Source organism: Myxine glutinosa, chromosome 12 (assembly GCF_964187855.1).
Source record: "Myxine glutinosa chromosome 12, kmMyxGlut1.1, whole genome shotgun sequence".
Classification (NCBI taxonomy): Eukaryota; Metazoa; Chordata; class Myxini; order Myxiniformes; family Myxinidae; genus Myxine; species Myxine glutinosa.
The window spans coordinates 20,224,971-20,241,442 of NC_136272.1; the positions used below are offsets into that span (position 1 = coordinate 20,224,971).

The 16,472-nt window shown below is 50.6% G+C and overlaps 1 protein-coding gene across 1 annotated transcript; it reads left to right on the plus strand.

Moving 5' to 3' along the window:
• Positions 1-4,081: 4,081 nt before the first annotated feature.
• LOC137438141 (peroxiredoxin-5, mitochondrial) lies at positions 4,082-15,261 on the plus strand. Its single transcript, XM_068133115.2, has 5 exons — positions 4,082-4,298; positions 4,410-4,544; positions 11,082-11,252; positions 12,844-12,908; positions 13,113-15,261. Exons 1-5 carry the CDS (start codon positions 4,287-4,289, stop codon positions 13,216-13,218), a joined length of 489 nt encoding a protein of 162 aa, XP_067989216.2. The 5' UTR covers positions 4,082-4,286; the 3' UTR covers positions 13,219-15,261.
• The last annotated feature ends 1,211 nt before the right edge of the window (positions 15,262-16,472 follow it).

A 16,472-nucleotide genomic window follows, 5' to 3' on the forward strand; every position in this document is an offset into this window, starting at 1 on the left:
TCTAAATTACCATTAGCCTATTCAAATTAAACGCTTGTAGCGGTTACTGGAAGCATGACACAATTACCTTGCACCGGCCGATGACGCAACCGGCGAGCGGTCACTTGTCCGGACTCGCCCGGGCGTGTCCAGACTTGCCTTTCCCGGGCGAACACTTGGCTTACCTATTTGCATACCACGCCCCGCCTGAGAGGCGTGGCTTTTGTGTGTTGGGCTTTACTTATAAATTGCCGCCCGTTTGATGGACTGATTCAGTGCTTTTGAGTTCTTTCGAGTGAGCTGGAAATAAATAGCTCAGTGAAACTTAACTCCTGGCGTCGTCCATTTTGTCTGGTTTTATCGTGCGAGCATAGCTCCCACAATTGGTGACCCCTTTTCAAGAACACGGCGATGGAGTCATCTGTAGCTTTGAAGCTCCCAGACTTTTGGGAATCGCACGCGGCCGTCTGGTTCGCCCAAGCGGATTCTCAATTCGCCCTGCGGAACATTACAGAGGACACAACGCGCTACCACCATGTGGTCTCCGCGCTCAACGCCTCCACCGCGGCCCGGGTCCTGAGCTTCCTACAGAACACGCCGAACGCCGACAAATACGGCGCGTTCAAAGGCCTACTCCTCGGTGCGTTTGGACTCACGGAGACCGAACGCGCGCGACAACTACTCGACCTCCCGGAGCTGAGTGAGGCCCGTCCATCCGAGCGCATGGACCACATGCTGGCTCTACTCGGCGACCACAGCCCGGATTTCCTCTTCCGCGAGCTGTTCCTCCGGCAGCTACCCGGGCAGGTACGGTTAGCTTTGGCTAACTCGCCCATCACGGACCCTCGCGCCCTGGCCAAGGAGGCCGATAAATTTTTCTCGGCCAGGCGACACGTCGGAGCGGCCGCCTGGAACCCTGGGCCGACCGAGGCAATGCCCGCGCCACGACCGGCGCCACCACCGGCCGAGTCAGCGCCACTGGCGGCAGCGGCCGCCGCGACGCCCCGTCGACTGAACCCGACGCGACCGCCGGAGCCTCCACCAGAGCAGACCATGTGCTATTACCACGCCAGGTTCGGGCAGAAGGCCAGAACGTGCCGTCCACCGTGCACTTTCGGCAGGTCTGGAAACGACCAGGCCAGCGCTCGCTGCCTGCCATGAGCGTCGGCCATTCAGGCAGCCTTCTGTTTATCACGGACACAGCATCCGGGCGGCGTTTTTTGTGCGACACCGGTGCTCAGCTGAGTGTGATACCCGCCTCGGTGCAGGACAACAGGCCGCGCTGTGCAGCCCCGCCTTGGTCGCCGCAAACGGTTCCTCCATCCGCACCTTCGGTTCGCGCAGCGTCGCATTCTGCTTCGGGGGCCAGCGCTTCAGGTGGGACTTCATCACGGCGAATGTGCCCATGGCCTTGCTGGGTGCAGATTTCCTTTGTGCACATGGGCTTTTGGTCGACGTCAAACGGCGTCGGCCCATCAAGGCGGAGATCTTTGGCTCGCTCGCTTCCTCATTGAGCGGCTCCGCACCAACCAAGCTAGCCTGCGCGCTCCCGGCCGTGGACGATTTCACCCGCCTACTCGCCGAGTTTCCCGCCCTCACGCAGCCAACGTTTTCAGCCGTCGCCGTCAAGCACGGCGTCGAACACCACATCCCGACCACAGGTCCACCGGTCTACGCCAGGGCTCGCCGCCTCGACCCGGCCAAACTCGCCGTGGCGAAGGTGGAATTCGACGCGCTGGAGCGATTGGGCATTGTGCGGCGCTCGAATAGCGCGTGGGCCATGCCCCTGCACATCGTGCCCAAACCGGGTGGCGGATGGCGACAATGCGGCGATTACCGCCACCTCAACGACGCCACCACCCCCGACCGGTACCCGATACCACACATACAGGACTTTTCTGCCCGTTTGGCGGGGCGGGTGATCTTTTCCAAGGTCGACCTCATTCGGGGTTACCACCAGGTACCCGTCCGGCCTGCCGACGTGCCGAAGACGGCGGTGATTACACCTTTTGGCCTCTTCGAGTTCCTTCGCATGCCGTTCGGCCTTAAGAACGTGGCCCAGGCCTTCCAGCGGCTGATGCACAGCGTGCAGAGCGACCTCACCTTCCTTTTCGTTTACCTGGACGACATTTTCGTCGCCAGCACTTCCCGGGCGGAGCACCTCACCCACATGCCCACGCTTTTTGAGCGCCTCGGCCAGCACGGCCTCATCATCAACCCGGCGAAATGCCAGTTTGGCGTAACGGCCGTCGACTTCCTGGGGCACCGCATCACGAAGCGTGGGGCCGTCCCGCTGCCTACCAAGGTGGAGGCAGTCACAAGTTTCCCGCGCCCCCGCTCCATCAAGGCCCTACAGCAATTTTTGGGGATGGTAAATTTCTACGACCGGTTCGTGCCTCGCGCCGCCCAACTCATGCGCCCCCTGTACTAAGCCCTCCGGGGCAAGCCGGCCAAGCACGACGTCGCCTGACCACAGAGATGGACGCGGCGTTCAGGGGCGCTAAGCTGGCCGCGCCAACGCGACCATGCTGGCGCACCCAGCGCTCAACGCACCCATCGCCCTCACCACGGACGCTTCCGACTACGCGGTGGGCACCGTGCATGAACAGTGGGTGAACGGGGCTTGGCAACCGCTGGCCTTCTTCAGCCGGCAGCTTCGCCCTAACGAGCGCAAGTATAGCACTTTCGACCGCGAGCTCCTCGGCCTTTACCTGGCTGTTCGCCACTTCCGCCATCTTTTGGAGGGCCGCCCGTTCACGGCGTTTGTGGACCACGAACCCCTGGTCTTTGCCATGGACAAGGTCACAGAGCCGTGGTCGGCCCGCCAGCAGCGCCACCTCTCCGCCGTGTCCGAATTTACGACGGACATCCGGCACGTCGCGGGCAAGGACAACGCTGTGGCCGATTGCCTCTCCCGGTCTGGCGTGAACGCCGTCCACCTGGATGTGGACGTCGCCTGCATGGCGGCCGACCAGACCAGCGACCCCACGGTACAAGCCCTCCGGACAGCGGACACAGCCCTGCGGTTGGCTGACGTCCCCTTCGAGGACACAGGCACGGTTCTCCTGTGCGACGTTTCCCTGGGCCAACCTCGCCCCATCGTGCCCACCGGATGGCAGTGGCACATTTTTGACGCCCTCCACGGCCTTTCCCACCCGGGCCGGAAAGCATCACCATCACAGAAGCTCGTGGCAGCAAAGTTCGTCTGGCACGGGCTCCGTAAGGACGTCCGCGACTGGGCCAACGCATGTGTCGCCTGCCAACGCGCGAAGGTCCACCGGCACACCCAGGCTGACAGGGAGGGGAGGAGCTATCCTTGCTTGCTGCTGGCAGAGAGGGGAGGAGCTATCCTTGCTTGCTGCTGGCAGAGAGGGGAGGAGCTATCCTTGCTTGCTGAAGGCAGAGAGCAGAGAGGGGAGGAGCTATCCTTGCTTGCTGCTGGCAGAGAGGGGAGGAGCTATCCTTGCTTGCTGGCACTTCACCAATCAGTAGTTTGTATCCAACCCAATTTCATCAAGCAGTAGTTTGTATCCAACCCAATTTCATCAAGCAGTAGTTTGTATCCAACCCAATTTCATCAAGCAGTAGTTTGTGCAAGCATGCACGACTGCACGTTATTCCGCCGAACATGGCGAGCTTAGCCTGGGTTCAAAAGTCGACCAACCTACAAACCAGCGTCATGGTATTTCGCAGGCTATAAATCTGCAGGACGTTAAAGCGAAGGATCTCCATCTGTCAGCACTGGGTCCGGACGAACACCCTGAACATGTTCCATATTCCCGTCAATATATGACCTTCAGTCGAACATCAGGCCTCACCATCCGGTTCGTGAAAGACGTGGACCGAAAATCTTCCCCTAATTTAAACCCTATGAGGAAATAATTGGGAGAAAAGGGAGATCGGAATTGTGTACATAATAAATAGATATCGCACAACTGCAACACCGAAGGTGTCATGGCGGTGTAGTTGATGACAGGCACAGCGGTGGTTCGCTATGTGTTTTATTTCGCATTAATAACAACCTCGGTCTTCTCTAATTCGGCAATGATCTATGATTCACATAAAGGTAAATATAATAATAGGTTTATAAGTTGTGTGCATCGCATTGAATGAATTTGGGACATCCCATAGAAATCTGTACACTAAAGATCTGCCAGGGGAGAGATGCTCGGAATAAGAAATAAATAAATAAATACAATTTAAAAGGTAAAAGTAATTAATTAATAGTGACTATATCATTGACCCATTGAGGTGGCAGCACGTGTGTTTACCTGGTCGGCCCGGTTCACACGAGCACGGTCTTCGGCATGCCCATCAAGGTAAGTGTGAGACTGTTTATTATGGTTAATACTATATTATAGTATAAGGCAGGTGATGTCATCATGAATTGCTCTGGTTGCGATTTATGTTGAGATGTTGATTTCATGTAGGTTGGAGAGAGACTACCTTCGATCGAACTGCATGAGAATAGTCCTGCTAACAAGGTAAACGTGGCGCACCTGTTTGCTGGAAAGAAAGGTGTCCTGTTTGCAGTGCCTGGAGCTTTTACACCGGGATGCTCGAAGGTAACCTTTTATTAGACGATGATGATGATTACCTGTGCACTGAAGAGAGATGGAGGTTATGTTTTCACACCTCTCTGTCTGTCCGTCTCTATCTGTCCGTCTCTGTCCGTCTCTGTCCGTCTCTGTCTGTCCGTCTCTGTCTGTCCGTCTCTGTCTGTCCGTCTCTGTCTGTCCGTCTCTGTCTGTCCGTCTCTGTCTCTCTGTCTCTCTCTGTCTCGCTCTCTCTCTCTCTCTGTCTCTGTCTCTGTGTCTCTCTCTGTCTCTGTCTCTCTGTCTCTCTCTCTGTCTGTCTGTCTATCAATGTCTGTCTCTCTGTGTCTGTCCGTCTCTCTGTGTCTGTCCGTCTCTCTGTGTCTGTCCGTCTCTCTGTGTCTGTCCGTGTCTCTGTCTCTGTCCGTGTCTCTGTGTCTGTCCGTGTCTCTGTGTCTGTCCGTCTCTCTGTGTCTGTCCGTCTCTCTGTGTCTGTCCGTCTCTCTGTGTCTGTCCGTCTCTCTGTGTCTGTCCGTCTCTCTGTGTCTGTCTCTCTGTGTCTGTTTGTCTCTCTGTCTCTCTCTGTCTCTCACTGTCTGTCTCTCTCTGTCTGTCTCTCTCTGTCTCTCTCTGTCTGTCTCTCTCTGTCTGTCTGTCTCTCTCTGTCTGTCTGTCTGTCTCTGTCTGTCTCCCTCTCCCTCTCTCTCTGTCTGTCTGCAGGATATCTCAAAACGTTGTGGAAGGATTTGGACAGAATTTGGTGGACAGGTTGAGTGTGTGACCACGACGAAATTATTAGATGTTGGTTGGGGTGCATCAAACGCAGACTTTTACAAGAAGGCCAACATACCCACCGTCTCTAACAACCAGGTGAGCATCTTGCTCATTCAGCTTCTGGACGCCAACAGCAAGACGAGGGAGATATCAACCCTGGCCATGTGCGCCAACCTGTAGGCCATTGAACAACGACTGGATGTGACCCATGGTCGTGGCCGGCCAACGTTGAGCAGCTGGTCACGAACCTGGAGGATCGCCTATTCCTGTAGTCGATGACGACTGACCGCATATCATCTTTGGGTACCTCTGACCAGGTCCTGACGCAGAAGTTGCACTGTCGCCAGGTTTGTGAGAAGGCCGAGAAAGAACAGCACAAGCAGAAGGCACAGGAAATTGGTGCTGCTAGTTCCATCATTTCATTGGCAGACAACAATGAGGCTGCAGCCGGCAGCAACGATGAAAGTGATGCAACTGCCACTCAGACGGCCACTGCGATTTCCACTCGGCGCCCTCATCAACCCCCGCCCAGAACCCTATAGGGCCCGCTTTTTTTCTTTTTTTTTTTCATGCTGTGAATAAGCTTTGGTACATCACGGGTGGTGAAGGTTATGGTCAAGTTTCATCGGAATAGTGTGTGTAGTTTCTGAGAAGAAAGCAAATACCAAGTACCTATTTTGGGGGGCAACCCCACTCCCCATTGAACATCTTAGACCCCAATTTTTTTTCAAGTTGTTCTTGTTCTTGTTGTTCTTTTAATGCCGGGAACAAGCGTTGGTACATCATGGGTGATGAGCGCAATGTTGTGGTTTAGTTTCATCGGAATTGTATGTGTCGTTCCTGAGAAGAAATCAAATACCTATTTTGGGGGCAACTCCCCCAGTAGACCCCCTCAGGACTCGATGTTGTTGTCATGAACAAACTTTGGTACATCATGGGTGGTGAAGGTTGTTGTCAAGTTTCATCAGAATGGTGTGTGTAGTTTCAGAGGAAAAAGCAAATTCCTATTTTGGGGGGGTCCGAAAGTCGCAACAAATTCAACTTTATTGTTGTCTGCCGGTTTGGTCCGACAAATTCCATTGTTGTCTGCCGTGAATAAACTTTAGTCACAACATAAACGAAGTTAAAGAAACAGAAATATTTTACAGAAATGCTATGTGGGGCTAGTTTAACCAAAAAAAGTATGATTAGATCAATGAGAATATTTTTCAAAAACGGGGCATTTGATGCACCCTAATGTTGGTGAAGATCCGGTTCTGGAATTTTTTAAGTGATTCGACTTCGCCATGGAGAGATATGGGGCCAAAATCGATATAAACCACCTTTAGAGGCCCTTTTTCCCCGCAAGCGGGAGTTGGCCTTTTTCGGGAACCGTGGTTGTTGTTGTTTTTTTGGTCGCCTTTTTGAAGCGATGTTTTACGGCCGGATGCCCTTCCTGACGCCAACCCTTTTTGCCGCCGTTAACGACAAACAGGGAATTGCCAGTGAACTGGTACTCAATTTGCCGACCTCGGAAGGATGACAGGCTGAGTCAACCCCCCTGGCGTTAATTCAGCGATCGACCGGGATTCGAACCCAGGATCCTGGGATCCTAAGCCGGCACCCTAGCCGCTAGCCCAACACCCAACACTAGCCCAACACCAACACCTTTTTGGGGCCAAAATCGATATCTAGCATGATAAAGTCAATGTTGTTATGTCATATCGTGGGAATTTCATATAAAACGTTTGAAAATGCTTTTTGGCTGAATTTTACAGAAATAATGTTTGGCGTTTTTTGGAAGCCAACTCGGATCATTGGTGGACATCTTGAAGTTTAGCATTCAACGATAGGAATTTTGCTATTTCTGTTCATTTTTAGTCTTTCAATTTCGTTCTGGATGTCCGAGTACCTAAATGTAATTGTATATGTTCAGTGGAAATTATATAGTCTTATTACACTCGCCAAAGGAGAGGGTATTGCATTTGAGTCAGTTTGTCTGTCTGTCTCTTTGTTTGTCTGTTTGCCCGCGCATAACAAATATTATTTTCTCTGCAACCGTTGGTCCTATTGACAGGAAATTTTCACCCATAGGTGAGATCCTCCTGTAGATTTTATGATAATTATGACGTCGTAGATCACGTGGTACGGGCACCATCTTGGAAAAAAAACAAAGAAAATTGCACCTCTATCTCCGAAAGCGCTGCGTAGAAAAAAAAATTGAGACATGGCTCATTGTAAAAAGCACTCTCCATGGGGAATAACATATGTTAATGATGATGTCATAAGTGCCTCCATTATGACGTCATAATTCGACAAGTGCATCCAATCAAGATTAAATTTATTGAACGTCGTCTAAAGATAAATTGGTGGAGAAGAAAAATGAATGATGACGTCATTGGTCACGTGGTTCAGCTACCATATTTGTTTTAATACAAAAGTCCTAGAAACCAATAACACATTCTGGGTTGTTAGGGTTAGGGTCTGCAGTCTCTGATTGCTGTTTCTTGTTGTAATGTGTGATAGATATCCTTTATAAAATACAAACTCTAAAGATGAATTAATTTGTCTCTACTTTCAGACTGTGGCATCTAATGTTGAAAGCCTTCCTGGGAAAGGGAAAAAAAATGGAGAGAAACTTCGAGTTGTACCTCAGGTGCCAAACCTTTGGTGGACACTTGGTGATAAAACAACCAAAGGATACTTCACAAGAACATTTTCTCGCATGTATCTGTTAGTGAGCCGTATTTGACGAGCCAGAGTTCGTTTCTATTCTTGAACACCTTCATGGACTGACCCATGAAAATCTTGGAGAAAAACAGGCTTCATGGCACTGGAAGTGTTACGCAGAAGAAAAAAAAACAAATAACCACCTTTAGAGGCCATTTTTGCGGGGGTTGGCCTTTTTCGGGAACCGTGGTTGTTGTTGTTTTTTTGGTCGCCTTTTTGAAGCGATGTTTTACGGCCGGATGCCCTTCCTGACGCCAACCCTTTTTGCCGCCGTTAACGACAAACAGGGAATTGCCAGTGAACTGGTACTCAATTAGCCGACCTCGGAAGGATGACAGGCTGAGTCAACCCCCCTGGCGTTAATTCGGCGATCGACCGGGATTTGAACCCAGGATCCTAGGATCCTAAGCCGGCACCCTAGCCGCTAGCCCAACACCAGCGTTGTTACGCAGATGCAACAAAGAAAACGACCATTAACGAGGCAAAGTTACCTTGCACCAAGGCAATCTCCCAATGTGATCCTGCTCTACTGACGAAAAGGAAAGGACGTCCATCATTAACATGCTCAACAGTATCGGACAGTCAACTACCTTCAACCAGGAAGATTACACTCCCACATTTGCCCCTTCAACCAAAAAGAATGCTTCTTCTACCAAGTTGAACAAAGTGGAACTCTTCATATGTGGACGGTTCAGTTCCGGATCCAGATCCGGCCTATCGATGGGATACAGAACATAAACTGTTGAGTCTGGCGGAGGTATGCTCTACACCCAGTGTCATTCTAGGGAGATAGGGTGATGTAATAGACACCGGGTAAAATGGCAGTAAAACCCGGAATTAATTAATTTCTATGCCTTTTAGCCTGGTGTTGGCTTAGCGGTTAAGGTGCTGGCTTGGGATCCTAGGATCCTGGGTTCGAATCCTGGTCAATCGCTGAATTAACACCAGGGGGGTTGACTCAGCCTGTCATCCTTCCGAGGTCGGCAAATTGAGTACCAGTTCACTGGTAATTCCCTGTGTGTCGCAAGAGGCGACCAACAGGGTTGGCGGCAGGAAGGGCATCCGGCCATAAAACATTGCTTCAAAAAGGGGACCAATGTGCCCGAAAAAGGCCAACCCCTGCTCTGTGGGGGAAAATGGCCTCTAAAGGTGGTTCTATATGCCTTCAAACCTTTATTTAAATGTAATGATATTGTTACGGATCCCAACGTCGGCCTCGGATCCCTTCTCGAGGGGGGATTAATCCCCTTGTTTGTGACTGACCGACGTGAGTCCTGAAGCTGCACAAGCTCCCTCCAGAGGCAGGTGAGCAGCTTCGTTCGCGACCGCGGATAAGATGTTAATTTGCCGAGCAGATGGCAGCCGCGGCACGAACCGTTAACAGAAACTAGACCCGATTCTCAAACGTTGGCCAAAATCACGCCACAGGTTTTCAATGAGGGAAAAGACAACAACGACGGATGTAGAGGAAAGAAAGGCAAAGGGTAAGAAATACAAATATGATTTATTTACTATTTACACAATTGAAAGCAACCAAGGAGAAGGAAAAGATAATAAAATAAAAACAGAAGAAGAAGAAGCGGACCACAGTGAAAATGCTAGCTTATCTATTACAGTCTTAATTAACCCAGGGACAGCACAAACAAAGACAGACTCACACGGGGAATTGCAGAGTGGATTGGCTGGAAGGAGGAATGGGAAGGCCCAGGCCACTTTAGGCATCGAGGTCCGGCTCCAGGAGTCGACTCGCGTTCTTGGCGGGAAAACCTTGGTGTCCAGCGGCGCGTATGGTTCACCGCGAGCGGATGGGCGCTTTGTGCTGGACTCCGGGCTCCTCAGCTCCACTTCAGCGCCACTTCACGCCACACTCAACGTCCTTCCCTTACGCAACTCAGCAACTCTCCAGCACAACTCTCCTTCTTCAGCCACTCTTGAACCCTCTCACTCAACTCTCCTACTTGACGCATGCGCATGCGTTTTATAGCGCGCCTCAACCTCTCTCCGCGAGCTCTCTGGGCACGCCTACCGGGTCGCTTACTGCCGTGCCGGTTGGCTCGCACGGCCTCTTTTGACTCCGCCCTTGATGACGAGGGGCGGCCAACGCCCTGGATTCGGCGGCTCCTCCCCCTTCTTCTCCGAGCCCACCTCGTGGCTAATGGAGTCGCGGTGAAAACCGCCAAGCAGCTGCGGCGAAAACCGCAAGCCCAAAGAAACAGCGGACTGCAGCAAACCGCGCAGAGGAATTTGTTAATGCGGCTGACAAAAGGGGAATCCCATGGAGGTTCTGGGGAAATTGAAAGGGGATACTACCTTGTTTGAATTCGATGCAATGCAGTGTTAACTAGTTGGAAACAGAGCCTTAACCTAATACACAGAATAAGGAAATAACTACCAACAAGGAGGAAATCCATGATTTGGCTACGTGATGGTATATGACCTAACTAAGGGACGCCCTTTGACCTTTATACACAACTGGAGGAAGGAGGGTGATATTTTACAATTTATTACACAATAAAAAAACACTTCTCATATCCACAACAATATAATTGAACACTAGAACACAAATCGCCATCATAATACTTCCCAGAGCCTCCAGTTCTGCAGTACTTGGGCATGTTCTATAGGGTGAGTATAAGAATGGTTGGCGTATAAGACTGCTTCAACAGCACTGAACTTCTGGATTTTTCTTAATAATTTTTTTAATCATTATTTAATAAAATTGAAGTATACACTTGAACACAACGCAGGGCATCGTGTTCTATGAACTCTTTAGTGTGTCGTGTTTTTATTCATCGATTTATTTAATTTGCATTTGTGATGAGGGTGGGAGAGGGGTTAACTTTGTCAATGACAATGTGACTAGAAATTTGGCCTACCACAGTAGTGTAAATGTTTCATATGCATATTTTTATTTACTAATCGGCTGTGTTCACAATATACCGTTCTAATTTGCTTTTTTGAGGGGTGGGGTGTTAAAGGAAAAGGGGCTTGGGTAAGTTGAATGTTCACAGGTTTGTTATACTGTATCTACATTGTCTCTTGTGTAACCATTTAAGACTGATCTCTTTCTTTCTCTTTCTCCAGGAACATCTACCAAGTTTTGTACAAAATGCAGACATCCTTAAAAGCAAAGGCTATGATGTGATCGCTTGTGTTGCTGTCAATGATGCATTTGTGATGGGGGAATGGGGAAAGGCTCACGGAGTTGAAGGAAAAATCCGGATGTTAGCTGATCCGACTGGAACCTTCACCAAGGTACGTTGTCTCGGGAGGGGTGCAGACAACCTTAAACCTTTGGTGGTTAGTCATCCCATCATCAATTCCACTGCTCCATCCCATTGTCATTCCACCCCATTCCCCATCCTGTCGTCGCATCCCCTCCCACTGATTCACCGCGATCCGTCATTGCGGTTGTCCCCCATGCCCGTTCCCATAATGGTGGCCCCTCCTCCATCCCCACGTCCTGCCATCACGGCTCATCCCCCGTATCGTCGTCGTGACCCCTCCCGCATCCACTGTCCCGTAGATGCGGCCCCTTCCACCGTCACATCGTCGCAGCCCCTGCCCATCCCCCGTCCCGTCATCTTAGTCCCTCCCTCATTTCTCCCCCGACCCCCGTTGCAGCCAATCTTCAAGGCCCCTCCCTCATTCCCCATCTTGTTGTCATGACCCTCCCCCATCGACAATCCCGGCTTCACACCCCCTCACCCATCCACAGTCCTGTCATCGTGACCCATCCACCGTCCCGTAGTTGTGAGCCATTCCCTGTCTTGTCGCGGCCCCTCTCCCATTCCCTGTCCCGTTGCTGACTGATTACCCATCCCATGTCACGTCATCACAACTCCTCCCCCACCCATTGTCTCGAACCCTTTCCCCATCTCCTGTCCTGATTCCGCGATCCCTCACCTCATCCCCTGTCCTGACGTTGCGACCCCCCCCCCCCCCCCCCCCAGCCCTTGGCCCATAGTTGGGACCCCTCCCACCCGTCCCATCGTTTCAAACCCTGCCCCCATCCCCTGACCCATTGTCGCGACCCCTCCCCCCCATCTCCTGCCACGTTGCCGCGACCCATCAGCTGTCGCGTCCCCTCCCCCATCCTTCGTCCCATCGACGCAACCCCACCCCTCACTCCCCATCCCCCTTTCCGTAGTCACGACCCCTCTTCCCCCCACCCCACCATCCCTCACCCACTGTCATCGCAAACCCTCCCCCAACCCCCGTCATAGCAAACCCTCCCCCATCCCCCGTCATAGCAAACCCTCCCCCATCCCCCGTCATAGCAACCCCTCCTCCACCCCCCATCATAACGATCCCTACCCGATCCCCCATCATTGCGATCCCTTCCCCCATTCCCCACCATCGTCATGACCCCTCACCCATCTCCTGTCCCATTGTTGCGACCCCTCCTCCCCTTCCTCATCATCATCGCGACCCATCACCCCAATCCCGGCCATTGTTGTGATCCCTCCCTCTTTCCCCACTGTCATCGTGACCCCTCCCCCTATTCCACACCGTTGTTGCAACCCCTCATCCCCACTCCCCCACCATTCCCATTGTCGCAACCCCTCCCCTTCCAACTTTGGGGGACTTTCAATCGGTGGCATTGCATTTTTGGCAGTCCTTTTCTTACCCATTCCATTTGAACGCAAAGTATGGACTGCATTGCATGTCGAACAGGTAGATCACCCCCTGCTTTGGATGCCATTTGTGAGTCGACTGAGTTTTTAATGGCAATCCATTGTCGTTTATTTAAAATTCATACAAAGCATGTACTCGTGTAACGTGTATATACCAAAACAACCCATGATGGAGTATTTGGATCAGCTCTTCAACCCTCTCACTGCAGGCTGTGGATTTGGAACTGGATAAAAAGGACATTATTGAAGCTTTGGGTGGAAAAAGATCTCAACGGTATGTTTAGCGGCCGGTGTTTGTTTTTGTGTCTGTAGATTGTTTTGTTCGAGTTCATTGTATGTTGTGCTTCTTAAAGGGCACTATGTGACCCCATAGTTTGGTTGCTTTAAGACCTTACCTGCAAAGCACCCCATTTAAAGCAGCACCTCATGGCCTAAAATGTGTTGGTAGAGGTAGAATGGATTCTTCGTGTGTTTACAGATACGCCATGATTTTGGAGGATGGTGTTGTCAAGGGCCTACACGTGGAGCCAGATGGCACTGGCCTTTCATGCAGCCTGGCCCAAAGCCTCTTGTCTTTTCTCTGAGCGCTTCTTAACCTGACCTGAAAATTGTAACCAACCCAGTCATGAAAACGCTCTCTTTACTATTTGAGCCTTCTCATTCATGATTGTGAACTTTGAATGGGAGCACTAATATAATGCTCGTGCGCTGTATATTGAAAGCACAGGTTGGATTTTGTTAATTTGAAAAATAAAGTCGTATCGTGGCAAAAATATTGGCACCTTTGCACTTTTTTCAAATAATGCACCATTTCTTTCAGGGCTAACCCCTGCTCTAGCGGGGAAAAATGGCCTTAAAACGATCATTCATTCATTCATTCATATTTTTCAGAAAATTGTAAAATAAAAAAATAGTTTGGTATTCACAAATGTATTTCTTTGGTTTTCAGTGGAACAAAACAAACAAAAAAAAGCTCAAAAAATTACTAAATCTTAGCTTATTCCATACAGAAATCCTAAAATGGCCTGGACAATATTATTGGCACCTTTTAGAAGTTGTTAGAAATCATTAGATTTCAAGCGGGTGATTCTCCTTTACTTTGGAAATTAACTCACCCGTGGCGAGTTGCAGGTGCCTGCAATATAAAAATCACTCATTCAACCAGTTTGAATAGAGAAAAGGAGTCATTCTGCTGTTTTGTGTCACTGTGTACCGCAATGAGCATGGAGAAAAGAAAGAAAAACCAGAGAATTGTCTGAGGAGGTCAGACACAAGATAGTAGCCAAGCGTGGACAATCTCAAGGCTACAAGTCCATCTCCACAGACCTTGATGTTCCTGTGTCCACCATACGCAATGTTATCAGGAAGTTTAAGGCCCATGGCACTGTAGCCAATCTCCCTGGACGTGGCTGCACAATAAAACTTGATCGAAGATTGCAGTGAAGGATTGCTTGAATGGTGGAGAAAGCACCTCAATCAACTGCCAAACAGATTCAAGCTGACCTTCAGACACAAGGTACGACAGTTACTCGCACTATCCGTCGCCAACTCATTGAAAGGGGGTTCTATGCTAGGGGACTCAGGAGGACCCCACTACTGATGAGAGAGAGACATAGAAAGCCCGACTGGAGTTTTCCAAAAGACACCTGAACAAGCCAAAATCCTTCTGTGAGAATGTCCTGTGGACAGATGAGACCAAATTAGGGTTTTTTGGAAAGCACATCATCTCTATGTTTACAGAAAACAAAATAAAGCCTGTAAGGAAAAGAACACATTCACCACAGTCAAAGATGGATGAGGTTCAGTGATATTTTGGAGGTTGCTGTGCTGCCTCTGACACTGGGTGCTTTGAATGTGTGCATGGCATCATGAAATCAGGAGATTACCAAGGCATTTTGGAGCACAATGTTCAACTTGGTGTCAGAAAGCTGGGTCTCCGTCGAAGGTCATGGGTCTTGTAGCAGGACAATGACCCCAAACGCACTTCAAAAAGCACCCAGGAATGGCTCAAGACAAAACGCTGGACTGTTCTGAAGTGGCCAGCAATGATTCCAGATCTAAATCCCATTGAACACCTGTGGGGAGATCTAAAAACAGCAGTTGGGGCACCCTTCAGGTCTGGGAGAACTGGAGCACTTTGCACAAGAAGAGTGGGACAAACTGCCAGTAGAGAGGTGTAGGAAGCTCATTCATGTCTACAGGAAGCGTTTCACTGCAGTTATTTTGTCCCAAGTCTGTGCTCCCAAATATTAAGTCCAGGGTGTCAATGTAATTTTGTCAATGCCATTTTTTTTTTGTTTCTGATTTAAAAGGAGATATTAAGTTCTGAATCAAAAACAAAGTTTCTGTAATATTAACAGTGAAATAAAGAATTGTGGATACCAAATACTTTTGTCAATTTCAACTTATTTTTTGAGAAAATTGTGAGTTCTTTGAAAAAAGTTCAAGGGTGCCAATATCTTTGGCCAAGACTGTGCTTGATTAAAATTAATGATGTGAGTGCAGGGAGATCTGTTGCAGTTGAGAATGTGTTTAACCTATACCATTAACCCTTTCTTTGTCTCAAAGAGGAACCGGATGTCTTATCCCAGTGTATTGAAAATATAATGTTAGCCTTCCCATGTAAATGTCGTCTGATGATTGATTACCGTTGGACGGAGGTTTATGTTTTCACACCAGTTTGTTTGTGAGTAGGATATCTCAAAAAGTTGTCTGGATTCAGCTGAAATTTGGTGGACATGTTGTGTGGATGACAAGGAAGAACGGATTCAATTTTGGTGAAGATCCGGATACGAGAATTTTTGGGATCCTTCATCATTGAGAGATAGGTCAAAAACCATATAGTGTGGGAGCTGTGCTCGCATGATAAAGCCAGACAAAATGTACGACACAGGAACGAAGTTTCACCGAGCTATTTATTTAGCTCAAAACCAAAGAACTCAAAAGCACACTGAATCCGCCCCTCGAACGGGCGGCAATTTATAACGCAAACTGAACACACAAAAGCCACGCTTCTCAGGCGGGGCGTGGTATGCAAAATAGGTAAGTCACGCCTCTCGACGGGGCGTGGTATGCAAGGCAAGTGTTCGCCCGAGAGGGCAAGTCTGGACACGCCCGGGCGAGTCTGGACACGTGACCGCTCGCCGGTTGCGTCATCGGCGGGTGCATGGTAATTGTGTCATGCTTCCGTTAACCGCTACATGCGCCCCCCCAGAATTAACCTGCACCGGGAGAGTCAGTTTGAGGGGGGTCCTGATGACCCGGCCGAAACGACCCCTGGCGATTCGCGTGGGGGTGGTAGGCGGAGTGGCGGTGGATGGTCGGGCGGGGGGCTTGGTTGACGGGGGACGGCCCCGTCGTGGAGGAAGGTCCAACCGTGGAGGTTGGTCGAGGTCCAAATGGGCCGGCTTGAGGCGGCCCCCGGAGATGCGGTCCGGCTTGCCGCCGATGTCGACGATGAATGACTTGTCGTCACTCTGCAGGACCCGGAAAGGCCCATCGTACGGCGGCCGGAGCGGTCCCCCGGTGTGCGTCGTGCCGGATAAAAACGTACTCCGCAGTGCGAAGTGCTGGGGGGACGTGGGGTTGGGGGCAGCCGTGGTGGGATGTGGGCACGGGGGCAAATCTCCTGGCGGCCTCCTGGAGGTCCGAGCGTTGGCGGACCAGGGGCCGGTGGCGTCAGGGATGAATTCGCCCGGCACGGGCAGTGGCTGGCCGTAGACCAGCTCGGCGGTGGAAGCCTGGAGGTCCTCTTTAGGGGCCGTTCGGAGGCCAAATGGGACCCACGGGAGCCTGTCGGCCCAACCGTCGTCCTGGAGGCTGGCTCTGAGAGCGGCCT

Excerpts from the sequence above, each read along its gene's own strand:
- LOC137438141 (XM_068133115.2), top strand. Across the intron at positions 4,545-11,081 it reads TTACACCGGGATGCTCGAAG|GAACATCTACCAAGTTTTGT; the intron begins GTAACCTTTTAT and ends CTCTTTCTCCAG. Across the intron at positions 12,909-13,112 it reads GGTGGAAAAAGATCTCAACG|ATACGCCATGATTTTGGAGG; the intron begins GTATGTTTAGCG and ends GTGTGTTTACAG.